The sequence below is a fragment of the Rissa tridactyla genome, chromosome 7, assembly GCF_028500815.1.
Source record: "Rissa tridactyla isolate bRisTri1 chromosome 7, bRisTri1.patW.cur.20221130, whole genome shotgun sequence".
Classification (NCBI taxonomy): domain Eukaryota; kingdom Metazoa; phylum Chordata; class Aves; order Charadriiformes; family Laridae; genus Rissa; species Rissa tridactyla.
In genome coordinates, this window is record NC_071472.1 from 36,219,917 (window position 1) to 36,247,823 (window position 27,907).

Genomic DNA, 27,907 nt, shown 5'->3' on the forward strand with positions numbered 1-27,907 from the left:
GGATTTGAGTATGTAAGTGCAAAAGCAGTAAAAAACTGCAGATGCAAGCTAGAAGTTCTCCGCTGAAAACTGTGCAAGGGGTGGACGATGCACAGATCCTTGCAGCAAGGAGATTGGGGTGATGAGTTTATTGTAGTGGTTTTTTCCTGCCTATCTAGTCAGCCCTGAAAATCAGGCTGCACGCAGGAGACCCTGTAAGATTTGAGCATATAGCGTCATCCAGAGGTTGTTCCTCGCTGCTCTCCTTGCACACCAGCCATCTGACATCAGCACGAGTAGCGTGTGGTTCATGGTGCTCGTGTGGTGCCTCCTCTTAATGCAGCTTGTGGCTCCAGAGATCTTGCTTGGAAAGAAAGGCTGGTCTCATGGTTTAGAATGGTGTTGAGAAAAGTCTCGGTTCTCTTCTCACTTTTACTGAAGGAGGTCAGAAAAGTCATTTTGGAACTTTGTTTTTTGGAAGGTATCAAAAGATGCAAATAAATGCCTAATGGGCTCTGAAATGGTCTTTGAAATCAGTAGGAGATAGGTCTCTGAGATTTCAGAAATCCCACACAAAGTGTTTGCATGCATCTTTAAGCATCTAAACACCTTTAAAAATATGTCTCTTAAGTGTCTAACTCTGAGCATAGGTTCCTGTGTCCCCTAGGCATTATTGAAATTGCATCCAAAGTTGCTTAGACTTCCCCTAAAGAGCATTCTTTTGTTTTAATTTTCTCATTGACTTAATTTTCTCTTGACTTGAGACATAATATATATTAACCTACACTCATTTTTTGTAGCAAAATGTAGAGAAGTGAAGCTGTTTCTGAGCTGGTTTATTACAAAAAAAGGAGCATATGGCTGATTGTGTCCCATCTGAAATGCAAATGGTGGAGCTACGTGGAAAGAATTACTATTACTTGAGCAGTAGATGTTTCCTACTGGAGTGAGTTTGACTAAGGTGGGAAGCTGAAAACGGCTGCGGGAAGAAATGACGATGGATAATATTTCGGTGGAGCAGAACATTCTTATTCCTCTGATAAGGAGGTTCTTAGGAAATGAGCTGGATTTTTTTCTTATATTCTATATGTTCATCAGAGTGGGGAAATCGTTACACAGGGAGCCAGACTCTTTTATTCCACCAGTTATGAAATCATGTAATTTAATTTATAACCACAGCTTTTCACCTTTGGCTTCTTTTTGAGCTGAAGTTTTCTGTATTTTGTGAACATTTGGGGAAAACAGACCTACCCAATGTAAAGAAAGTCTAAAAGAAGACAAGTACTGGTTCCACTGATTTTCATCTCCTGGGCACATTTGTGGAGGCCGGAGGCCAAAGGGGGTGATGGAGAAATCTGACCCACGCTGTCTAATTTCCTATGCTCCGTCTTTCCACCAAAGGTTTTCTCTTACGTATATCCCTCTACACTTCCAGTGGTCAAAGGTGTCCAGATGTCTGCTGCAAATGGGAGGTGAACTGACTTTTAAACACTTTCTTAAATCAAGCAGCAAGGCTAGAGGCTGACATTTCCATTACTTAACTTTCCAACGGGAGAGCTGTGGAGCCAGTGTTGTGAGGTTCAGCGCAACCAGTGGGCTGGAGATAGAACATTGGCCGCATTACTTTGCCTTAAATGTCAGAAGAAGCCAGGAAGAGTTTAGATAGCAGCACGTGCACAATTACGTGCTCAGAAGAGCCGAAGCAGCTGCCAGGTTAGACCTCTGGCTTTGTCCCCAAGCAGAATCACGGTGGCGGTAATGCAGGCGTTGCTGAGGCTGAGCTGTCTGTTATATGGCACAGTCAGGGGATGGAAGATTAGCATGCCTTTCCCTTGAGGGTGCCCAAGGGTGTATGACATCGCTAATGATAATGAAATAGCCCCTGGTTTTAATACTGGGTAGGCCCACCATGTCCTGGTAGGACAGATCCTACCACCCCTAGGCACAAAGAGTACAGTCGCGTTGCTAGTGTCAGTCCCAGTCTTGGCAGATGGTTTTATCCCAGTAGGATGAGGTGATGCTTTGGTATCACATCTTTTATTATGATCAGAGTGCCTATAGGTGCTGTAGTTATTATCAGAATTAAATCATAAATCAATAGAAAACCACATTTGTACAGCATTACATCCAGTGGGCAGGACCTCAACAGAGGTTGTATTTTGTGGCTTCTTTAATTGCAAGAGGGTGCAGCAAGAGGAGTAATCTGCATATCTGCTCGGGTGTTCTTTGGTTTACAAGAAATTACAAGTGGTAATGCTGTGGCATAGTTTTCCATGTATAATGCTCTTTTTTATCTTTCCTTTTGCTTGCTTTTCTTTTCTGTGTCTTTTCCCTCTCCCTGCATTTCATTTCCATTCAGAAATACAAATGACCTCTTGATAGAACTTTCCGCTTTCATTCTGTTGATTTGCATTGTGCAGTCAGGAAAATGCAAACACTTTTATTTCTGAGATGTATTTATGATGTCATGAAAAAAGTTTCACATATTAGCCTCTTCTTTTTTCTCTTTCCTTATCTTTTCAGGTGTGTGTGCAACATTGACTGTTCTCAAACCAACTTCAATCCTCTTTGTGCTTCCGATGGGAAATCTTATGATAATGCATGTCAAATCAAAGAGGCATCATGCCAGAAACAGGAGAAAATTGAAGTCATGTCTTTGGGTCGATGTCAAGGTAACTCTCATAACAAAACTCATTTCAAAGAATGTTTTCAATTTTTGTTCAGGAAAAAAAAGAACCAGGGCTGGCTTCTTATTTGGCACTTCTTACATTTCGATTAGACTCTTGCAATTTATATTGTGGAGCACAGGCTGCGGGAGGGGGCAGAGCCCTCCACGGTACAGATGCCAAGCGAGGCATGAGGAGTGGTGTGCGTAACCCTTCCCATCACATCCTGTCCAGCCCTGCACTGGTTTCAAAATCAGGCACCTGGATTTTGCCCATAGCAGCTCTGCCCTCCGGCTAGGAGTCGGAGGAGGACAGCAGGAGAGCCCCTCAGATACATTTTTTCCACCCAGGATAGATCCTCTGTTGCTCCTTTAACTGGAGCAGCATGCAGCAATCTCAGGAGGCCAAAGATGTGCTCACAGCAGTGGTGCTGCTGCTGGTTTCTCCTGTGACCTGCCGTGGGCCCACAAGGTGCCAAACGTGCCTGGAAGGAAATTTTGCCAATAGCAGCTCAAGACTCGCAGTTTTTCTCCATGAATGCCACGCTTCTCTGGGCCCAGCTCATGGGCTATTACAGCACCTGTAGCCCTTGAGTTGACTTTAAAAGCTCTTTTTTGTTCTAAAATAAAAATGAAGAAAATTTGCCTTTAAATAGCTCCTGTAAATAAAGTGTCTACTGAGGCTCAGACTCTTAATAGCTTTTTTTCCCCTTAGCTTCTGACCTATAAATCCTCAGTACATCTACTTACAAGGCCGTACTATACAGGTGTATGAAACACATTCTAGTTTATTCCTGTCTCTTTAAAGTTAACCACCCGACGTGGCATCATTTCAGGGTACATGTTAAAACTCCCCAATTACTTCAAATAGAGCAGAAATGACAACTCCTGCTTCATACTGGTACATTTATCCCAGCTGCAATCTGTTATCACATATTGTCAGAAAAAAAAATGTGTTTTCTTAATGGAAGATGTTTCATGTTTCATTCCAAAAAAGCCCGATCCTGCTGTTTTCCCCTGGCAGGCCCAGGGGAGCCTTGCAGCCAGCAGCAATGCTGTGCGTGCAAGCGAAGCTACCTTCGCCTGGGCACTGGCAGCTGGGGCATAGTCTGTATCAAGTACAGGCTCCCCAACCAACTCGACGTATTTCTTTTCACACAGATAATACCACAACAACTACAAAATCAGAAGATGGGCATTACGCAAGAACAGATTATGCAGGTACGGTTCCTATTCTGTGACAATCACAGTTCCCAGGAACTGTGTAAGTCTCTTTTCTCCTCTGTTTGGTGAGGTGAGGTGTCCTCATCTTCTAGTATCGTTTTGTTGGTTTACTTTAAGAAAACAGTGTCTTTGCATTACTCTCGCTTTTGCTAGAAACTAGCTTCCTTCTTAACAAATGGACTTCTCCCATTTTTATCACTGTACAGATATTCTGGCCATAAAACACCTGTTCCGACAGTGGAAATAAATGTTGTAAAATACTTGCCAGGATTAGCAGACATTTTTGAAAATTACTGAATCAGTGCATTAGTTTATGCATATTTTTGTCACAATATACAGGTTTAAGGAAGTGAAAATCCAGATTATAGCTGTGATACTACAAAACGTTGCCATAATAGATAATATTACCTGCCTGTGTGTTGACTATGAAGTTAATAAGGTTCTTAAGATATTTTTTTAAGTGATAAATGGTTTTAATTTATTTAGAAGCTACAGTAAAATATAATGGCTGAATAGCCTTGTATGGCATTTGAAATTAAAAACGTGTAAATACTAGCAAGGTTTGGGAGACATTTTTTACACCCTTTGCCTGGGAGGATTGATTTAGAAATTGAACGTGTGTGTGCGCGCACACGTGCATGCAGATATTCACAGCTCATGCTGAGAAATCAAGCCTTTGGGGAGGTATTGTGAAAATGGGTCAGGTGATGCATTCGTTGCTTCGGTTTGTGATATTTTTGCGGTTTGAAAGTAGGTATTTAGAGAGAGTAGGTGCAGATCGCTGGGTTTGCCTGAGCGGCTTGCTGCACGGCTTAGGTGAAATCCAGCTGGTGGTTTCACAGGTCTTAACATTGCTTACCAGGAGAGTCCCCTGGCATTACTTGATTCTCTGGTCATTTCTTGTGAGGGCCCTTTGTGCACGATGGCCCTGTGTTAATAGGGTACCCAGCTGTTCGAAATGATTGTTCTGTTCCTACTTAAAAAAGGTACGTGATGATTAAAACATAGACCTATGAATAAATGATGACTTGGTGAGGCAGAGGAGTGCTAGGTGTCGGGGGTGGCTGCGGCACGAAGCAGTGAAGGTAGAAATTTCTATGGAAAGTGATTGCTGGGATTTATTTCCAAAAGATCAAAGATGAGCCGTGGTCCAGATATTTCCTGCTGCCAAGGAGCCCTTCCATGAGTGAAGAGTCATGTGAAGAGGGGAAAGTTTTCATTCCCCAAACCCTTGATTAGTCTCTTTTTTCCTGGGAGGCAGCAGTCAGTTTTCTTAAAAGGCTGGAAGGGCTGAGATTGTATCCTATGATGTGCAGGAGATATGGCCAAGTAGGCCAAAATGATTTAAGTTACAGTTAGAAACAAGGGCAAGCAATATTGTTTTGCTAAATCCTTTTTCTTTCTTGCTGGAGAACCTGAGGAGAGCGCTGGCATCTGCACATCAAGATGGAGACATCCAGTCCCTCTTTAAATGTTTGCAACCTGTCCTACTCTGCTACTGTCCCGTGCTTTAGCTTTAAAATGGCAGCGACCCACATCACAGAGAGAGAAGGCAACACATTTAAGCATGAAGCAATTGAGTTGTAGCAAAAAGGGAGGAAAAGCAGCTTGAGGATTAGGGAGGAGGAGGAGATCACAGCGATGACAAGAGAAAACCAAGTCATGGGTCACGGAGGAAGAGACACACAGAAGGCACCTTTAGCTCAAGTGGGCAGGAGGAAGAGAACAGCTCTCGCTTCGGAGAGAGATGATATTTCAGCCCACGCTTGAGAGGAGAGATGGGGGGTAGAAGAAAATCGATTGCAGCAAAGCGTTGTCAGGGGTTGGAAGTCGGGCAAGGAACAGAGAAGGGAACTGGGTTAGTGGGCAGGGAGGAGGGCAGAGCTGCGGCACGAGGAGCAGGTCTGCAGTGGAGATGGTCTCTGAGAGCTGAGAAGTCAGGAGGAGTGTGGGAACAGACGGTCCAGCGAGAGGTGGGGGGGGCCCCTGGAGGGGCACCTCACTCCCCTGGAGCCAGGGGTGGGGATGGAGACATCCTAAATCAGCAGTCAGGTCCACTAAGTACCTGTTTGGCACTGAAGGGCACCATCATTGCACCTTAGCAAGCAGCTCCTCTAGGCTTTTAGTATGGATCAGGCCCCAGGGGGCTTCTCGAGCGCAGCGACTGTGTGGGTGGGTGTCAGCGGGTGCCATCCATTGATTTAACCTGAACGGCAGTTGCTTACACCCGCTAATGATGCATCTTCTTATAGTGCACCTAACTACTATTCTTGCTTAATTTTTCCATTTTTATATATGGTGACAGCATGTAGGTTGAAAGTTGCAAGGTCACGCAGGGCAATCCACATGCCTCCAGCGTCCCCAAATGTTTGTGGCATAACCCTGCAGGGAGACCCTAGGGGAAAGGGACCACTGTATCAAAAAGCTGTACCAACTCCAGCCTTTTGGAAATAGCTGGTGAAAAGGAAGACAGCAGTATAAAACTCGGGCTTGGTGGACGTTCAGGCTTCAACGTTTGCCAGGCAGGAAACTCCATGTCGTCCTCGTGTTCTTTCAAGTGCAGAAATGTTTGATTATGGCTATTATAGGAATGGGGTATGTGCTACTTTTTTCCTACCTTCATATCTCCTCAGAAGGGAAATGCTGCCCTGACTATGGGGAGCTTTGTGTGAAAAAGCACCAGTTCCTCAGCCATTGAGCCTCTGAAGCAATAACCCCAAGCCTGCTCCTTTCCGGAGAATACTTTTGTTCTCTACCATTTAACGGCATTAAAAATCACCGAGACTGCGAGCACTACATGCTTTTAAAAACACTGACTCGTATGGACTGACTTTCCCAGGGGAGAAAATAGCAGTGGGCATAATTGATGTTTTCAGTTATGCTAATGCAGCAGTGCCAAATGCTCTTTGCAGAGATTGTGGTAGCCGAGTGGTGCGGGTTTTTCCATAACCACGCCCGCACGCTCAAGGTGGGGTCCCAGGAAGGCAGCAGCCTTGCGAGCAACCACAAGTCCCATCACCCAGCTGATTTTTTTTTCACATTGAACTATTCAAACCGTCTGTTCAATCAGTGTCTTTGCTCCCTCCTGTTCTTTCAAGCCCGTTGATCCTGGCAGATAACGCACAAATCTTTCAGTTTGCAAAACCGAGAGTGCTCTATCCTTTGGAGCGTAAATCTTTGCATTAAGTTTGCATCGCCTTGGTTTTTTAAGGGCTCTTACTTTACACAGGCAAGATTTACTCTAGTATTGGAAATGCCCGACTAATGTCAGAGACACCTGAAAAGTGGTGTCCCCTTTTTCAGCAAAGCAAACATGGGCAGAGTGTGCCATGGGTGGCCCTTCTCTGACAGTGTCCACCTCTCCAGGTTCACCAGTCCACTCTTGCCACGGCTGCGTGCGCAATACATGTCAGCACAGTGTCTGTACGTGCGTGTTTGTTTCCCTCTCTGTGCAATTCTGGCCTTTAATTTTTCTGAAACCCCAAAGTATTTATCAGACTCGGGGGTATTTTCACTCATTTCAACAAATGGTTGTTGACATTGATCAAGTTTGTGAAACAAGATTTAGTTCTAGTCAATAAATGAATGGGTGGGATTTTACCCTCAAATCCAATAAAAATATACTTTATCTTGCAATTTCCATTAAAGAGCATTTCTAAACATTTTAAGGGTAATGTATCTTTTGGAACGTAGTGTCTGAGCTGAAAGTCCCGTGACTGATGTTTTCTTGAATTTCCCCATTATATGCATAAAGAAATTGGCTGTTTTGGTGGCATTTTTGCGTTCAGAGTCTAGGCAATCAAGGAGTTTTCATCCTCTTTGTTCATTTGCCTATTTATTTTTATTCTTCAATATTTATATTCCCTTCTTAAGATCTGGGTATTGGCAATTATCCCCCTAACTGATTTTGTCCTTTCTCCCTATCAAATTACAGAGATTTTTTTCAAGCCATTTTAGGCACTATAAAGAATAAGTCAGTATGGATGAGCCATATTTCAATGTTATATATTCATGAAAATTGTCAGCAAAGACACTGACAAATTTGATAGACATATTCAATAATATCATCTTCCAGGCCAGACAAACCTCCCTTAGATCAATCTCAGCAGATGAACGCTAGCAGCACAACAAAGCTGATGGAAAGGGGAAGAAGGCATTTTCAGTCCCGACAGTTTCCTTTGGTGAAAAGTGCGAATCCACAAACGTCAATTTGAGCCGTATTTTTGGGTTCCTCAACAGCAGTAAACTCTCCCTTGGCAGCAGCCTCAAGTGGTACCTTCAGGTGGTCTTGACTAGTCCGGGGACTCACTTGCAGGCAGTGCTGTGGCCCCTCTTGCTGATGCTGTTGCTGTGCCCGGGAAACACTAACGAGCACAAAGTGCTGCGTGTCTGCTCATGGCTGCTCTGTTCCCTGCTCTCCCTCCTGGTTTCCCATGGGATTTCAAATCTACGTGACAGTCTTGGATCTTTTTCAGACCGCTTTCTGGCACTGGGGCCTTCCTGGCACTGCCGGAGGTGCTCGGGCGAGTAATCCACAGATGGCTGTGTTGCCCAAGCAAACTGAACGCTCCACCAAAAAGGGCAAAATTCATCTGTGTCAACACATCAGCTTCCCTTGGCTGGGCCAGGGCTGTGGGAGGAAGGCCATGGGAGCCACCGCAGATTCCCCACTCCAAGGATAAAGAATTGTCTTGGACACACTAAAGAGTCTCTTTGAAAGTCCAAGAATCTTGGACTCCAAAATAAATACAACGTAATGTTTATATTTGAGAGAAGAAAAATATCCTAAAACTTTACCAAGACTCACCACTCTGCATCGTTAACTTCTAAAGCCCTTTGAACGGGAGAACAAGCCGTGCCTATCAAAGAAAATGTGGAGAACTGGCAGCAGTGCACTGACCCAGCACATGTGAGAAGCACTGGGGTGTGATGCAGGCGCAATCCAGAACCCACCGAATTCGGTCACAGTCATCTTCATTGTCTGGAGTAGGCCTGGAGAGCGGCCAGGAATCACAACAGCAGCACTGGATTTCTATAGAGTGACTATTTTTTTTTTCCCCCCGGGAATGAGAATTTCAGCCCAGATTCCTTCTTCAGTTTATGACATTTTCAAAGTAGGTTAACTTTTGAGTGTAAACCACTTGACATTGTCCCTTAAAATTAAATTTTGTGTCTACTACCATGTCAGCCATTTCCTAAACTGGTGAAGAATAATAAAGCCCCGGAGCTTAGCTATGGGATATAAACTATCATGCAGTTTTCCTCTGCCTTTGTGAACCAGGCTTTCCTTTCTTCTCAATGGAATTAGCAAGTGAGACATAGAGCTGAGCACCGCACATCCATCACAGCTAGAGAGAAACCATTTCTCATCTGCAGCTTTGTAAAAACGCTGGGGAAAATTGCATCCTTGCATATGCAGATTTGCTTGGCTTTCGATTCCGCAGACTCCAAGTCAGAGGTTGTCACACTAAACAAATAGATTATTTAGGAAGCGTTCCTGCTTTTCCATCAAATCACTTAAAAATTGAAAAAAACCCACATTTTAATATTTTGACAGCTGTGTGGCAACATGAATGCTGTCTAGCTGCGGCCTCCACCTGCTCTCACACACATAGGCACGCACGCTCCTGGCGGTTGGGAGTGCAAGAATAATACAATTGATACATTTCTTGAAAAACACGAAGCTTTTGAGTGTTGCTGCAATTGTTAGTTACAAGTGCAAGGTTTTATGAAAATATACCTAAGCTTTATGCACAGTGAAAGTCCACAAAAGGCGGCAGGTGAGCTCTACAAAACAGAGAAGAAAAAACATTATAGGCTGTATTTCAGGCTGTACAATTTTGAGTATTTTTGGCCTAAGACTTGAGGAAAGCAATGAGGGCATCTCCCTCCAGGAGATATGACCATATTATGCCCCACATACCTGAATGTCCTTTAAGATGGTTTAAAAATGTAGGTGTCTACAAATAGCTGAAGTCTGGGGCACATAAGATGATGAAAGAACAGAGCCGGTCTCCACTTACAGCGTAATTTACTAATAAAGGCAGGTGGAGAAGGCATTTTGGTCAATTTGCCTACCTAATCCAGGCACTTCTGATAGAAAAGTTTTCCAAAAGTAGAACAGAAATGTCTCGGCTCACTGCGTGGAACCTGGAGGTTTCCAAAATCAAGCTCAAATTTATCATCACGGAAAGCAGTATAGCATTGACTTGGAAATAATAACTGCATCTAACTAATTTATGGAGTACTATAAAACACAGATAAGAAAATATTCCTATTCTGGGGTTCTTCTGAGGGATTTTCAAAGGTGAGAGAGCCTGATGGCACGGCGGTCTCCATCCCTTTTGCTACCTTGCAGATCCTCCACTGTTGTTGATATCCAGAAAAAAATTTAAAAAGTAGAGACAGAGGCCAGCTGGTAGGTTAATAAATCTTCCCGTCAGACACTTCTGATCTAGAGTGTGAGTAGCCGGCACTGTGAGCCCCAGCCACGCACTTGGCCCCCAAACCCTCGCTTGTCCTGGGTGTTTTTTTAAATGAAAAATTGCAGCTGCTTCTTTTTGTAATTTAACTCCTGGGATTCAAATGGTGGAGTGTGGAAAGTCCCACTCCAGCATTTTTCTGTGTCATCAGGAGGACCGAGTGCTTTATTTCTAAAATATGAAAAAACAGGGTATTAATGCAATTGGTCTAGCGGTGGGTGCTGCAGCGTAAGCTACTCTTAATGTTTTTCTTCTCTAGAACGTTCTCAAATGTATCTTTAGATCCCACTAAGCTCCCTCTTACTAAAATCTACATAATTTGGGGGGGAGATGAGCCAGACACACTGAGGTGGAGGTCACGTAGGAGCCTCACAAACAGGTCCTATGCCAGGAAGGAAGCTGCAGCAGTTGGGAGCGCCGTGGTGCGCCGTGTGATTTAACAGCACTTACTCCTAACAGTCTTTTCCTGAGGAGCATGCAAAATGAAAACAGGCTTACGGAGATTTTAAAAACCGGCAATAGGGAGTGAGAAATATTGCTCATTTAATCTGCTAGCCTCAAGAGAATACCTCACTTTTTACGGGAGTTCTCCTTTAACTTTGAAATACATACGCTAAGCTTGGTAAAATGTGCCTTGTTTTTTTGGATTTCTGTTTTTTTGCGGTTTTATAATGAGAGAAATTGTGCCTTTTCATTACTTACGATTTCCCCATGTCATGCTCATGGAACATGTAATTGTTAGCATTAAAACTTAAATTAGGTCTCAGGTGAACTGCTAGACATCTCTTTACCTAGACTGATGTAGCTCAAGGTAAAAGAGCATTTCCACTTGTGCCTTTAAAGCTTAGCCCTTAATTTAGTCACTAATGAATGTGAATCAAAAGTTGCAGAATTCATTTGTGCTTTCGTCCCATAATAAACAAATTCAGTAATGTTGTGAGTGAACACTATAAAGAAAGCTATTTGATTTGCGTAGAAGCTCAGTAGCCTGAAAATTCACTATGTCCAGGCTAAGAGTTTGATCTGTAGGAAATAAACAGGACAAGCAAGTACCAACTTGTAACACCGATATTGGCATGGGCAGCCTAAAAATACAAAATCAGACCAGGCTATTTTACTGTTGTCAGCATCCCTGGAGTATTTAAGTCCTGGAAATGAATTTGGGGTGAGGGTGGAGTTTGTAGTGTAAGTATATTTTTCCATCTGGGGTTTCCATCAGAACTGTGCAAAATTTGTAAAGCTTGCTCCAAACGCGGGCTCCCACTTATTCTGCTTCCCCGACGCTGTGAGTACCTTTCTGGTTGTTTTTTCCCTTATACTATCACGTAAGCAGTCTTCTGTAACATTTTGTTCTGTTAAAGGTGATGGGTAAAACCAGAAATTGTATGTGCAGTAGGATGGGCAGACCTGAGTTCACACAGGAGTTCCTATGGATCCTTCTTTTTGTGTCACAGTCCATAAACACACCATGTATCGTTTACATATCTTTTGTCTTATTTGGAGCATAGAAACTCATCATCCTGAGCAAATCTGAGCCTTTCAGTACCTGCTGATCTTTTTGTCCTCTGCTCAGTATCTGTGTTTTGATCAGAAAAATGAATAAGCTCAAAGGGAGGCAGAGCTTGCATAAAAAACCCAAAAAGACACTTTCCTGCTTAAACATAAAAATATGATCCCTAAAACTCAACACAACCTGGAATGTGCCTGATTTCTCGAGTTGTCTTTAACCAGATACCTTCCTTCTAAACAGGACCTCTAATGGCAAAGGATACCCAGAAGAAATGAATGCAGGAAGGGACTCTTGGAAAAACACGTCCATGGTTTGCAGTTGTTAGGCTCTAGTTAAAGCCACTTCCAGAATTTATTTTTCCCAGCCTTTGTTTTCAGAGGATTATGGAAATGAAGATCCAGCAGCATGATCTACAACCACTGTTCAGTGCCTTGAACATATGGAATATGCACCATAATACTTGGCCTTGTAGAGCACACGGGCTCTGCTATTGTGAAAGGATTTACAGTTATCAAAAAAAGGTCATTTTATATCCCACTGAATCACATTGTGGCACTTGGTTAATACTGTATCTTTGCTACTTCTTAGATGAGGTACCCACCACTTGCAGGCCCCTCCTTTGATATATACCTGGATTAAATAACAGACCTCTATATTAACTCCATCTAACAATGCTGAGAGAGTCTGGCCACAAAGTGACTTTCACAGATTTGTACTTAAATTTACTGCAGACAGCCCCAAACCCACTTCATATCAGAAGTCATGGGGAAGCTTAGATTCTTCTCCCTTTGTGGTCTCGAAAAACCATGCAGCCTGATTCTCCCTTAGGACCAGCGAAAGCGCCATGGTACCGTCTGAGACTTGCTGTGATGCAGGGTGGTGGCACGTGTGACTCTTCTGATACTCTGCCACGATGGCTGCGTTTCACCCTGTGTCAGCTGTGGTGCTGTTTTACGTATCGGTCTGTATTTATCCACGTGCCAGGAAGATGGTAGATCCTAACTGTCTTTGGCTTTTTGACATCTTGATGAAGGCATTTCTCTCTTGATAGCATCTTCTTTCCCTTCTCAACTCCCCTGCTTCCCCTACAAGAAAGGAAAGTAAAAAAAAGTATTTGAGACAAGGCTCTGTCATTCTTCCCCGAGGAATAGGCTGGGAAAATGAATCCTGTTGTCTGGATTTGGGTAGGACTTTCACTCTCCCTTGGTTCCCACCCTTCCTCCAGGCGCTTTGATTAGATCAAGTGTCGTCCTTGAAGGATGCTGTTTGAGATGGTGCGCAGCAGCAGTTTGCCATCCAGGACACTGGTTTGAATTGGTTAGTGGATATTAAGGAGTACCACAGTGTATTTTTATGCCTAGCGGCTCTATTTTAGGCCTAGTTTCTGTAAACCTGCTGTTAGGAATTACAGAGCCTTCCCAAAGATTTGAGAGTTAAAGTTATAATGAGATGCTAGAATATCCATTTTCAGGAAACATCAACATTTAAATATTTGTGTTTGATCTAGTCTGAAATGTTAAAAAAAATATTTTGAAATATTCATAGAACTGAATTTCTTCAGAATTTTGTTTTATGGGATGTTTTGGCATTCTTTATGAAATGTTAGATATCAAAATATCATGAGATGAAAGCATATGACAGTTGTAATAAATAAGTTGCATAGTAAGGAAAGTTGCTACTTAGAACTGACTGAAACATCATCTTTTCTAGAAGGAGTATCGTCATGTCAAATTACAATACAAACACAAGATAATTTGATCATTTAGACACGTGAAATGGTAACCTGAGCCTTAAGATAACAAAGGCTTTCACCTGTGCTCAGGAAGTATAAATGCATCTGGTAGAGTGAAAAGAAATATGGTTGGGGAAGAAAAGAAGGAGCTGGTGAATTTATTTTTTAATAGACCTTCAGAATTAGACTACATGGAGACAAGTATCAATTTTTTGCCGAGTTTAATAGATTTGAGTAAAGAAAGTAAAGACAGATAAATACTTTGCTGCATCATTTTCACTTTGCTGATGGTTCCACTTCTTTTCATTGAATACATCTGCTAAAACTCGTATCTGGGACTGATTGTCCAAGCAATGCAACGTACCTGTTCTTTTTGTATTTCTTAACATTTAGCGTATGAGACACTGAAACCAGTAGTGACAGCAAATTGTTACTTAAGAAAAATGGAAATGGTTTATAGGCAGTAGGAAATCCCGTGGGAGACGCAGCATTTTGTGTATCAGCAGCTCCACTGCTTCTTTGCATAGAAGCACTTCTCTGCATTTGGGAGGAACACAGCCTCGGCAGTTTGAGGCACACATCTGTACCACTGAGCAAGTGGAAGCCCTCTTAACTCAGGTTTGAAACACTGCATTTACCTGCTTAGCAAGGTGACTTCTTACGCACTTGGACTGTCATTTTACCGTGTACCCATGAGCATTAAGTTAGCGTGAAACTCTCTCCCTGCAAATACAACAGCTGTAAACGAAATGTGCTATTTCAGAATCAGCGGCCACGCATTTCAGAATGTTATCAGCAGTGAATCGAAATTTTTGCAAATAATCGAAATTCTGCTGCTATCACCAGCCCTAGCCATTGTAAGCAGCATTACATAATGGTAAAATATTTTTCAGGAGGAGAAAAAAATTTAAACCCCTCCCTATGGTTTTAATCTCCCTCTTTTATTTTGTCTGTTGTTTAAAGCTGTGTTAGGTATACATCAAAAGCACCCCCTCCCCAGGGTATTTCATTTACAATTTCATTTGATAATGGAAGTGTACTTCCATCTAGCTAGGATGGGAAAGGATTAAATAAAAAACACTGTTCTAAAATCAAGTAGCATAAGTCTAGCCTGCCTCTGTGCTCTGCAAATGAAGTAGCCATGGAAGGGCTTGTTATTAGTCTATAATATCAAAACTGATAAACTATTAGTATTTTGTCAGGCATAATATATGCTAAACATTTTCCTCTGCGGATTGCCTCAACAAGAACCGTGACTGTTTTTAGACACATCTGGCACTGCGGATTTTTTTCCATCCTGCATTTCAGTGATTTAAAGGGCCTTGGCTGGGCAGAAGGATGTCAGCTGTTTGGTTTAAAATACTGTTATAAGAGTGAATAAGATTTAAAGAGGCAGTAGGTAAAATTCTGGCCTTGCTGAAGCTAGTGGGAGAATGGCCATTGAGTTTAATGGCTTCCTGATTTCTCTGTACAGCTTTCTCATCCATTTTTATTCTTAGTAAATTTTCCATTTCCCGAAATTGCCCTTTCTTTTCCATTCAGCTTCTCCCACTTTGACTATTAGCACTAGGAGTGAGCGCTGAGATAAAATGCCAAACCCTTTATTTACACAAATGCCATCTCTGCAGCTCACTTCTGTGGCACTTCTGTAAGACAATAATAATGGGTGCGGGCATATAAAAACAGTAAATGCAGGTATTCGTTTATAAAAAAAGATGTTCTTAATATACTTTTCTGGCTGTGCTTCAAAATGGGCTGGGTAACCGGTGATGAATCTCAGGACCTCTGCGGCGTAGAGAAGCTATTCTGCTCTTCACGGAAAGAAATAGCAGGGCAAGCTCTGCACTCGCATTGTGTCTTGTCACACCAAAATACATCGACATGTAAAGGCAGGGGGAGCCGTGGGGTCTGAGGAGAAGAGTTTGATGGGAGATGGACATCACACGGCAACCAGACCCCATCTGCAGTTGGCTTATTTCAGGAGGCAGAGTCTGAGCTGGGTCCATGGAGAAGTCACTTCAAGGACATTGTGCTTCTGGAAGAGTTCGCAGTCATCAGACAAAGAGAGGTGGTGGCTCTGTAACAGTGTCTTCAGTTCAATGTGCGCTCTGGAGGGGTCTCTTTCAGCTCCAGGAGCTACTGATAGGCACAGAGTATGTTCTGCAGGATTGGGTGGTCTCCTCTCCGCATCTCAGAGACCGGTTAATGTCTGATAGACCTTTGGTATTTGAGTAATAGACAAAAAACTTAAATTTGTATGGCAGGATTGGACCCTTTTGTTGCAAAACCAAGAAAATGCAGTGGTTTTGGCTTTGTCATGCTATTGCACATGACAGTTTAATGACAGATGGGAAACAAAGCATATCTTTGGTAAATTAGGTAAAAGAATATAGCAGGTTTTGCTGCAGCGGCATTTTATATTGTTTTACCTTTTTCTCCTACACTTAAAATTGTGAATAGCAAGGGATATCTTTCCCGCTTCAGGCATGGGATTTCCTGATTACCAGGTAGGAATTTCTAACATCTAGTCTGCTAAAAACTGATCTCTGAGCAGCGACAAAAGATTTTAACAATAGAACTAGGCAGATACAGAAAGCAAAGTTGTAGACCGCACGGACCCATTACCATCACAGTTTTACAATGCAGGACTCAGGGGAGACAACTGAGTAAAAATAGAGGCAAACTGAGCAGGATTCATTCCTCAGCAAGCGTAGTGCTTTGCTTTGTACAGACGGGGCATCACAGTTTTGCAACATGCCAATAAAATGTATTTACTTTTCTGAATAGCCTGAACAAAAGCAGTGAAAAGCATGGCTGAAACCATGCTTTTAGTCAAGAACAGACATATCTCTGAGTAGTCACAGGACATTCAGGGTCATCTTCTGGCAATTAAAACAACGAAGATATGCACAATGGATTTGCCAGGCACAGGATTTAGGAAGCATTCGAAAATACGCTATATAGGAGGTACATATTTTTAATTCAGTCTCCTATTTTCTTACGCACACTTCCCCCAGATTCTGCAGCTCTTTCTTCGGTTTCCTGGATGAATTCTCTTGGGCAGCATATTTTTACAAGCACAGATGCTACCTTGGAAAAAAAGAAAGGAGGGAAGGGATCCAAATGGGTGTCATGCTCCAGCTTGGCAGCACCTTACCGACACGCGCCCCCCTTCCTCCCCCAAAAAAGGAAAAAAAAAAAAATACCGCTTTTAGTAATCAAAACTGAATGTAAAATTAGAGCAAAACTGGGGCTGTAAAACCTTCAGATTGTCAAAAGGACTGAAGGAAACACCTTGTGGCCAAAATGACGTCCCTGACCTACTTGTCCGCATTGTCACGTACCTGAGTAACCTTTCCATCTCCGTGTCTTCCATCAAACCTTTCTGACAGTTTTGCCATTCGTACTTGCTTTCAGTTGTAATTTTTTGAGTTTGTTTGAAGCGTGCAACCAAAAAGTAAATTCTCGTAACGTTCATGCTGGCAGTCCTAAAAATAAGTCAGAGACCTTTTCCAATACTGCTTCTTGGCATCCATTGATCTCTGCAGAAAACAATCCATTCAGACATGGAGTTCCTATTGGAAATTAGGGGACAGCCTGGTAATTGGATTAGGGTGCGCTTTTATTTGCAGCAGTTTCTCAAAACGAAGCTCCTGTTTTGTTTCATTGATCGCCTGCCCAATCTTTCTGCCAGTAAAAGCCACTCACATAGCTGAAGAGACAGGGCGAGGATTGATAGCTTTGTGTTACATAAAATGTGCGTGTTCCTCGTAATATAGTCAGGTAGGTACAGATGATAAGTGCATCTGCATGCAAACATGAGAACCTGCTTTCTTAATCCACAGTTAAATTGCTTAAAAGCAATTTTTATCAATGTAGTCTTTAAAAACTGGAAGAGCCACCAGTTGCATCAATACTAAAATTCCTGCCAGCCACCTGCAGAGGTGCCAAAGAGGGAATGGCTTCAGGACACTGGGATTGCGTGTGTGAATTTGGGACCTTTGGAGTCTACATTATTGTAGGGATTGGGGGGAGAGCAAAAAACTGAGTTTGACTTCCACATTTCCAGAGGTAGTTCAGAAATCCTAAATTAAATTTACAGGGTGTACCCAACAGAAACACACCAGGCTTGATCCTGTATGGAGCACGAGTTAGCCAGGCAGCAATTGCCAGGCCGTAACTTAGGGCACTACAATGCCCTGTTTTACTGGTCCTCCAGAGCAAATCTGCCCCAAAATTATTGTTTATAACTCTTACCCAGTCTATCATTCCCTTCCATCTGAACCGTGCTGCATGTTTTATCCCATTGTGTTTATGAAATAAGCCTTTAGATAGTTTAATTCCTATATAGTCCTCCAGAGACATACAGTAGTCACAGCCTGCCCTAGTGTGAGCCACGTGCCAGCCAGCCATGAAAAGTTCTACCAGACACTGAGAGCACTCGCACCCTATTTCTCCCATTTCATCATGGCCACAGAGGAAGAGATACATCCTGGGTGGGCAGAGCTGAAGTGGCAACTGGAATCCTCTTTTCCTGGATGGGCACCAAAGGCACAGCCCTCCCTGGGGCCGGGAGACGGGAAACATCGTTAGTCATGCGACTGTCCCCCCCGGCGGTGCCAGTGAAACGATCTTTCTCCCTCCGCACATCAATATTCTTGACACTCGTCTTAAAACTTAGGTCATGCATATCCATCTACTCTTGGAGAAGTGTCAGAAGGGTACAAATATCCCTTCACTATTTTTAGGGCCATATCAAAAGTATTTATCAGCTTTCTGGCACCTCATCCCATTTGTCATATTTGATGCTATCTACCAGTGGGCGGGGGGAGGAGGATGAAGTCCTTTAGAAATGCAGTGGCAGATGGGTGAAACTCCATAAGCTAAGACTGCAGTGACGGTTAAAGGTGACTCCTGGGGGTTGTTGTGCCTGTTGTCACAGTCAGGAAGCGCCTGTCACAGTCCCCTAACAGCAGGCGGAGCAGGGGCTCGAGGGAATGGCTCGTCCTTACCGCGGCGTTTGCCCACCCACAGGATAGGCAGGGATGTGGAGGAGGTCTGCTCGCAGCCATGGAGAAGGGCTGAGCTATGAGAGAGGGGGACAGCTGATTCCTGGTGACTCCACCATCCGCTCCGCATGCCATCAGCACTCCCACACCGCCTGGTGATGCCAAAAGACTGCTTCCTTTAGCTCACACCCTTTGGCGTCCCAGCGCAAATGTGTACAAGGATGGGGCTCAATCTGTGTATTATACATAATTCACACTCCTCACACTAGGTGGTACGTGAGAGGTGTTGAGACTCATTGTTTTTCCATACACCCGTTGCCAACGGGAAGCTCTTCCAGCTCCTCCGTAACACATACCTCGAGGCCCCGCATCGGACGGCTCTGTACTGTGCAGGTAACACGTTCGTCTGCCTCGTGCCACAAAATTGGGATGTTTTCCTAGCACTATTGGTTTTTAGCAGGCAATGTATTCAGGTTGAAACTTTGCCCACATACCATCTGCCTCAGCCTTATCTGTCTGTGACAAGGAAGCTGAATATATAATGTCCACTTGGCTTTCCCGGCATTACACGAGGTTGTGGTTTTGTGTTGGGTGGGCAGTTTCGGAGCTCCCCGGCAGCTCTTGCAACGAGCTCCTGCTCTTCTTTTCAAGTGGAAAGAACTGTGACAAAAATCAATATCATCTCCATAGCTATAATGAATGTGACCCACAGCCTTTTTTAGGATGACCACAAGCTTCCATCATATGCCTGAGGCCTATTTGCAAATATTGATTTGTATTGCAGATTATCTGTAGCCATTTCACATGAAATCTTAAGGTCTCGCAGTTTTGCTCTTCGTGCTCAGTTTGGTATCAAAGGTACAGCTATAAATCAAAAGACCTGCCCATAGACACTACTGATAGCCATGGTTGCCCCGTTATGAAAATGAGATGTTTGAGGGTTTTTTAAGCTTCTCAAGGAGGACGGAGAAAGCTCGAATTGAGTGAAAGCACTGCTTTGGAGTCACAGCAGACTCTGTTTACTCGAAGGAGGGGAGGAAAAGTGGAACCTTCATATGCAAATGTATGGCATTTGGAAATGTCATATAGCTGCATCTACATATAAATAAGCCACTCTCCGAGTGCTGCACTAGCAAGGCTGCTTTGATACAGAAATTGCGTAGTAGCACACAAAGCAGAAACAGCAGGACATCGCTCGGTCAAGTTCAGGGAGTTTTGTTCCTTAATCACCACTTAACTAAGTTAACCAATATTGCTGTGTCGCTTGGTGTTAGCCTGGGAATGGTTGTGAATAGCTGCTGTTTGGTTTTGCTGCTGGGGGGAAGCGTGTGTTTGTAGGTGCTGCATGGGGCTGTGCGGTGGGGACCACGGTCTGGCTCCTGTGCCCCAGAAGATAGTGCTGAACGTAGAGATGCTTCCGATGTCAGCGTCCCTCCTAGCCACCCTCTGCCTCCTCCTGTAGATCCATGCCTGCCTGCTCTGAAGGAGACACAATTTGGTCACATAAAGAAGCATCTGCTGCTGCCAACATACACGTACTGGAATGGTATTTCCGTCTCTGTTTAATCCAGTATTTTAAAGAGTAAATTGCCACTCTCAGGCATACTTTTTCAGAGGAGAGGACGTAGAGAGGAGCCTTGCTCTGGTTCCCACTGTAACGTTTTTGACCATTTCCAGCACTGGCACTAATGAGGAGCTCAAGGAGAGGTGGATGGGAGGGAAAGTGAGCCATCAGCCAAGCCATTGGGAGGAATTTCTCACAGAGGGGTGACACCCGCTCCGCTCCTGCCGTGCCGCATGTGATGGATGCAGCATTCGCCCCTCTGCCTTCAGGCATGGAGGGAACCTCACAAATCTCTAAACTGACACCAACTTTTTTTCAACACAGAATTACAATAATAATAAGGTTAACTCATTCTCTAAGGGCTCTGTCATGAGCTGCCTAAGGAGATCATACTACGAGGAGAAAAACTACGACTTTATTCCTTTACATGGCTGGTTTCCAAAGGGGGAGGAAGCTGCTCCCACGGGGACGGCGGCATCTCTCTGAGACAGGGGGATCTGAGTGAAGGGAACATCAGTGGCCTGCCAAAAACAAAGACTAGCTGAGTTAGCACAAAGAGGGATTTAATCTATTCTAGGAATGGGGTTAACGCAAATTTATTCAATCCTGTAACAAAAAAAGGAAGTGCAAACTGTAAGGGCCCCTTTACCCTGGGTAAAGGGATAAATCCACAATACAGCCCCACATCATTAAATCACATCCGTAGCAATTAGACCTGCCCCTGCGGCGGCAGCCTTAAAGAGCTCCGTCTGTGTAGTTAATCCACAAAAGTATTGAGAAGTGACCTGGTGACAGCTAACACTGAGACGGTATGGGGAGCTGAAGACCTCTCCAGTCTACCGGACTGGGAAGCAGGCAGGTGCCGATCACAGGCAATGATGGACCGCTCCGAGAAGCTGCTGAAGGAAGAGGTCAGTGCGTCACCTCTTGATGTCCTCAGATCCAGTGTGCAGCATCCGCTTTACACAGCAGTGGCCACTGCTTTTACCGACGGCCTCGGTGGGGGTCAGTGGATGAAAAGTGGTGGTGGGGAAGCAAAAGAGGTCAGACAAGGTGAGACAACAGCCTGCTCTGGGCTTTACCTCCCTGAGTGAAACAGGCGCCCCAGGTAGGAGTTGTGCCTGATGTGAGCACCTGAACGCTGAGAAAATATCGGTTTGAAGCAACATGTTAGCCCACACGGTGTTTTCTTTTCTTTTTTTTTTTTTCTCTTTCAGCCTGGCTAATATTGCAGGGTATTCCTGTTCAAACGTGTGAGCAATGGTTGCTAGCCTGTACTTACTGCTATGCTATTTTTGGAGGATGCTCGGCTGCTATAGGGGTCTGTCAGTCTCTAGGGTAAAGTATCTGTGCCCAGCCATTGAATACAGGTGGACTATGGCCACTGAAAAAACAAATGAGGGTCAAAAAAAAAAAAGGTTACATATAGTTTTGAGTAGACAAATGGTCTTGTTATGTGCAGGAAAATGACTAACAAGTTGCCCAGTTTCTCACATAAGGAAGATGTGTTCACAGATGTTGTAAATAAAAGTACTTCTCGATTTCAAATGTTCAGAGACAGCTTTAACATATATAGCATAGCCCACATATATATGCTGACAAGCTGAAAGCGTTTTGTTCACCATTTGAACATCTGGGGATTATTAGTGTCTTAATTCATTGGTTTCTATTATTAATTGTAGCAGCAGGCTGAATAATTACAATACATTGCTGCAAAAGACAGAGCACAATATTTTTTTCCAAATGCACTAGGACATCTTGCCATCATTTCAAACATAAAAAGCACTAGATTATTTTTAAAAAGGAAAGTGGATGTTATCTTATTCCAGGGAACTCATTTGCATAGGGGCATTTAAAATTAATAAATTACTGTGTTGAGCAAGCCTATTTTGTGCCTGAGAAAAGAAGTGAATGTAATTTAATTCACAAAGTTCCATTTCTTTTTTTTCCTCTCGGTAAAATAGCTAATGTGGGGATGGTATTTTTTGTGCAGTTTATGTAGCAAGACTGGCTTGAAGTTTGTACTTGGAGTGGCTGCAGGATGAATTTAGGCTGGGGCTGCAGCACAGTGATGCCAGACCGTTTTCAGCTGACATTTAGTGTCGCACTTTCCACGAGCTCTCAGGGAGAGTGGGCTGCTGAGCTCCCCCTGGAGTGGCAGCAAGCACTTCCTTCTCAATCCTCACTCCAACGCCCACCCAAACAGGGATTTTCAGGCAAGTTGCTTGCGCACGTTTTCTTCCTTGGAAAGAGACACTCTGTAAGATGAAGAGCTTTGGTATTAAGGGTTTTAAAAGAAGGGAACGCACTGTGTCGAGATAATTAATAAGTCAGATCTGAGCAGCTCTTAATGACGAGGTATGGCTGTGGGGGTGGGTGGCAGCATGGCTGCTGGCAGCTTTGTCAAGGGCAAGGTGTCTGGAGCTGTTGAGCAAAGACTCGTGAGAAATCTCTTTTCTCTCATCAGAGCCAGGTCTGAGCTGGGATTTATCGCATGGTTCTTCATTAGGAGGAAGCCTGCTTAAGGACTTCATCCTCCTGAGTTTCTGTGGGACCTTAATTCTTGTTGGATGCTATTAGAGAGGGGGAAGTACCAGAAAACCTGCTAAAGCAATTCTGCACTTTCAGAGGGAGCAATACCATTATGGCCCCGTTCATTCTGACTTTGCAGAGGGACCTTTGAACCTCTGCAGATGCTGCAAGCGTTTCTGGGCTGAGGAAGCTCCCTCTTCCTCCAGCAGAGTACTGTGAGGACTGCAGATGAGTAACGTAGACTGTCTCTAGGCTCATCCATTGGATTCAGAGTCCCACCCCATGTCAATCACTGAAGCTCTTCCACAAAACTCAGGGCATTCTCTACCTTTGCTTCACAGGTTGTTACTCTCTGGACCTTTATTTTGATTTCAAATACGAATTGCCACACCAAGTCTCTATCATGCAGAGCAGAAGAGCATTGTTAAGTTCCCAATGCTATGCTCTGCAGCATATCTTTGGGAGAGCTGCCAAGGAGGTAAAAGGAGTGGGGGACACACACTTCCAAAAGGAGTTGAGAAGGTTAAGGACATGCATTTGACCCAAGAATCCTTTTCCCCCTTTATAAATCCTCTGAAACTATGATGTGTAAGGAGTCACTACCTCAATATCAGCGAGAGCTTTCAGCTGCAAAGTTGGCTGACTTCAGCAGTATTAAAAAATTAAATTATTATGTAAGTCAGTTCTCCTTAACCACTGTTTCCAATGAGATAGGTGTTAAAATAGCTCTTACTGTACGTGATTCAACATCCCATCCCTTATTCAATGAAATATATGTGTATATATATATGTATTTGCAGGACCTCCCTTGTCCAGTGATGACTGTACACAAGGTACACACTGCACGTGAGCCAATATTTTCTTATATGGGCAGTTATTATTTCCATAAGCTCCAACATTACGCACTGTAGAACGGTGAAAATGCTAACATGCAAATTTACAGGCGGTGGCCCTCTGCTTTGCTTATCGGAAATCACCTGGAAAGTCTCACTGCTTCAAATGTAAGGAACAACAGAATTATCAGCCCTGCAGAACTGATTAAGTGCCTGGCAGTCGATTTTTGGATATAAGAATCCTATTTTTGCCTGGATTTTTATTGAATTTCTCCAAAGGGGATTGCAGGAACTTATGTCTGGAAAGAATTTTCTGGGCACTCCAGGCAGTACTTCATATATTCCTCATCAGGGGCACTAATGGATTTATTTGTTCATCAGTGGCGCTACTCCACATGTTCAGTTGTGTACCAGAAGCCCCATGCTAGCTCAGATGGGAGCTGGGAGCTGGTGAGGGCTGCCCAGAGAAGAATCTGGCTGCGTTGTTCTCATCCCTTACAGAGTCGGGTCCTGCAACCCGGCACATTCTTTCGGCTTTTGAATTTCAGCCTCTACGGAGATATTTAACCGAGTATCCTAATGGTGCACATTCGGCTTCCAAAAACTTTGAAGTAAAGGTATAGCTAATCCAGAAATTAAAATAAAAAGAATACAAAGTATATTTGAAATAATTCTTCCACTGCTTTTTAACGGAGGACAGGAACAGCCATAGATATTAAGGAATTTAGACAAGATAGCTTTAAATAATTTATTTAACATTTCAGAAGATAATCCATCGGGAAAAGCAAGATCACTGAGTGGGCGGTTAGTCACACTGGATAACTTTTCAGGATCAAATTTCTTATCCCAGTGAAATATTTCATCGTCTCGGCATCTCCCTGCCATCCACAGAAGGGTTGGAGAGCAAGTGTTCGACTGGGAGACTCTTCTACTAAGCAAGATGATAAGCTGTTTCAGTCTACACAAAGTAGCATCTGGCCTCAAAGCATTTAAAAATAATCTGTTTTGACTAGTGTATCTTATATGATAGGCTATCATGTCATGTTCTGGCACTAACAAAAGATGTGAACAATATGAGATGTCATGTTACGCTAAAGATGCAAAGAATGTTGCAGAAATGAAAAAGATGTTGGCTTCATCAATGTGATGTTTTCTATCAGAAAAATGCTTCAAGAAAAAGGTTTCTGAAAACAGTTGATCGGGAGGGTGAGGGTGTATTTCTTTTTAAAATGAAAAGGGGAAGCATTTTGAGAAATGTGTCAGGAATTACATTTGTCCAGAGACAGGAGAGATTGACCCAGTCATTCGGGTTTTTATCTTTAGGCTTTACAGCTTCTGTCTCAAATTCTAGCCATCACAAAAAGGTACAAATCCGTCTTTTTGGTGCAAATAAAACTTTCACGCATAGTTGCCAGTAACAATGCAGCAAGTCTAATGAAGAGGAGTTACTGAATTTAGCTTTACTGAAACCTGACGAACTTTGAATTGAGTCTGTATTGTTGCTCTATGAATACCGATCTGCTGTGCTCGGAAAAAAGGGGGTAACTTTGTATTTAAGCATTGCTCTCTGTAGATGCCAGGTTGGTGTGATGGAGGGGCTCCCTAGTTTGGTGATACTGTAATCTGATCAGTGAGGATTGCCTCCGGTACTGAATTTATAAATAATCCAAAATTATAATAAGGGAGGAAGTCTTAATTTATTTCATTTAGTTTTGCTTTTTTGAACTTTGTACAGTTCTTATTTGATTCATGATTTAAACATGTTTTTAATTCATATCCTCTCTTTTTAGAAGAGATTTCTAGTTCTCGTTTCGTAGTGATGTGAAGCCTGTGATGCATTCATGATAGTATCTCATTGATGGCTGTATTGCTGAAAAGTGCTCAGATCCTTCAGGAATGAGAGCAGTCAGTTTTAACATGAAGGAATTTTTAAAGCATATCTTAGTGCTTGGGTCTCTGTTTTGAATCAGAAAAGATGTTTCATGTAATAAGAAAAATAACCTGGTTTTTTTAGACAGGGGAATTATTTTGGATGAATTCGAAATGTGCTGGAAGAGGAGGGGGACTTCTTTGCCTGAAGTAACTGATGCTTTCATTGTCATCTGTCTTTCAAACAACCAAAATGGCAGATGAAAATAAATACAAGCTTTTTCCACCTTTCTGCCTTTTTGTTCAATCCCTAACTCTTTTAGAGCAGTCATCAGTCAAAATGAGGGACTACATGCAATTCGTGTCTACGTTTTGTGGTTTCTTCCAAGCCAGATGACGGGTGTTCCCGTATGAAGTGTTTATCTTATGAAGTGCTAGCAAAGCTTGGGCCATCTCGTTTTTGATTCAGTAAAGCATTTTCTATCATAACATTACGCTTAGAGGTGTAATTGCAAGTTCTGCAGGATCCTAGATTTGCTTTAAAGTATGCTAGAGACCTTTTTAAAGAAAACACTGTTTCCACCCACATGATTGCAAGAGGAGGAAAAATCCTTCCTCTTTTTACCAGCCCTACAGCCTACACACAGTGAGAGCATCGGCAAGTCTGGGAGAGGTCCTGGTCCCCCTTTCAAGTCCTAGTGGATTAGTCTGTCCTGAAAGTAACAATTTCCCTCACCATCCTGAAGCATGCCTTTAAAAAAAAAAAGAAACCAAATGGTATCCTACCATTTTAGCAACACTGCCGGCTCATCGGAGAGAGGAGGGATTCTCACACTGGTTGGTGGTGGCTCATGGACATCGCAGAGATGTCTTGGTATCTGAGAAGGAAGAAGGATCAGAGATCCTTCAGACACACAGAGCGGTCTCCTGTTCTTCAGAAAGGAAGCAAACTTCCTCTTGATAATGGAAGATTTGAAGGAAATGGCATATTTTCCACAACAGAAAAAAAAAAAAAGTGTATTAGTAAGGAACCCCTATTTCTTGATGCAGTTTCCTGGACAGAAATATGTTTGAATGTGGACCATAGCAGAGGTCCAGCACACCCGGAAGCCATCGGGCATGGTGCCTAGATGGCCACTACACGTGTATGGAGTCCAACAAGTCCTGAGTACATCAGGATCTACCTGTGTGCACTGGGCAAGTCCATTGAGAGCTGGCCTATGTCATAAACGATTTTTCTGTTCTGGAAAGGTTTCTGGGTGGAAAAAAGGAATATACACGAAGTCCTGGTGGGAGAATAACTCTCTCTGTGTATATACTTCACATGCTGGTAGCTGTGCCTCCCCTAGGGGGTGATAAGTAGCCAAAAATGTTTAGCGCTGGACCAAATAGATCTTCTGCTACTCCTCTTTCCAATAGCAGGAATTCCTGGGCAAGCTCTCGAAGGAGGTTACACCAGGCCTACAACATGCTTCCTATCAACCCGTCCTATCTGTGCCATCCCAGAAGCAGCTGTCAGCCCCAAGCCCAGGGATCGTCACTGCACCGTGATGCCCACTTTTGTGCTGCCTTGTCATTAACAACCTTCATGGCAGCCTCGCGCAGGTGTCCCAATGTAAGCAGGGACCCAGCAGAGGCAGACAGATTTGTGTTCAACAGACGTGCCTTTAAAAACAAGCGCTAGCAGTCCATAGTGCAGAGGTAGCCTCGCAGAAAGCTGGCTATATGGCAAGTAGTCCACAAGGCCAGTGCCAGTTGTACCTCTCTGGGGACCTACAGGCTGGAGTATCTCATGGAAGCACGTGAATGGAATTTCCTCCCTTTAATAAAAAAAGATGAAAATTAAGTATTATTTATTAGATTTATGACTTCACAGGCTGCGTTTGCTGCAGTTATTTTCCTCAGGTTAAGAGAAAACAGCGCTGGGGCTGTGACATAAGCCTAGCGTTGCTGCCTCCCGTCTCTTCATCTTTCCCAAGAAGAGACTTCATCACTCGTGCTGAAATGTTCTGAAAGTCCTAACAACAACAGAGGAGTTAATGCTGTCTAAAGGGATGTAGAGGTTGCCTTGTCGTTCTCGTTTGCTGGGAGCTTGTCCTCGCCTGTTTTAACATAAGGACAATATAACCAACTTTATTAGTGCAAGTTGTTAGAGACTCTTAAAACTCTCCTTGGACGGCCACAACAGGAAAGAAATTCATTATGAAAATCTGCATCTTGGATCTGCCGCACACACTTTTCCCAAAGGTGGGATAATACCTAAGCGTACCTACTGCCGGCACGACTGGCTTGGAGGCAGAACACAAATTGCAATTGTTTCATAACACTCAGGGACTTCCTTTGGAGGATACAAATGCTTCAGCTTCTTTGTGTGCAAACTACATTTCCTCACACATCCATTAGGAGATATTTTTTCTTCTGTTTTTAATAACTTGTGGCTAGATTATACTATCAAAGAAAAAGGATTTTACCATTTGATTGGTTAAATGGAAGAATTTGCCAAAATTA

At 43.3% G+C, this 27,907-nt stretch overlaps 1 protein-coding gene across 2 annotated transcripts in view; it reads left to right on the plus strand.

Annotated features, from left to right (window-relative positions):
• The window catches only part of TMEFF2 (transmembrane protein with EGF like and two follistatin like domains 2), a 129,931-nt gene that overhangs the window by 93,224 nt on the left and 8,800 nt on the right, over positions 1 to 27,907 (plus strand). For both annotated transcript variants that reach the window (XM_054209710.1, XM_054209709.1), the window contains exons 6-7: positions 2,503 to 2,651; positions 3,806 to 3,865. In XM_054209710.1, coding sequence (XP_054065685.1) covers positions 2,503 to 2,651; positions 3,806 to 3,865 — 209 coding nt within the window. The remainder of the gene's footprint in view (positions 1 to 2,502; positions 2,652 to 3,805; positions 3,866 to 27,907) is intronic.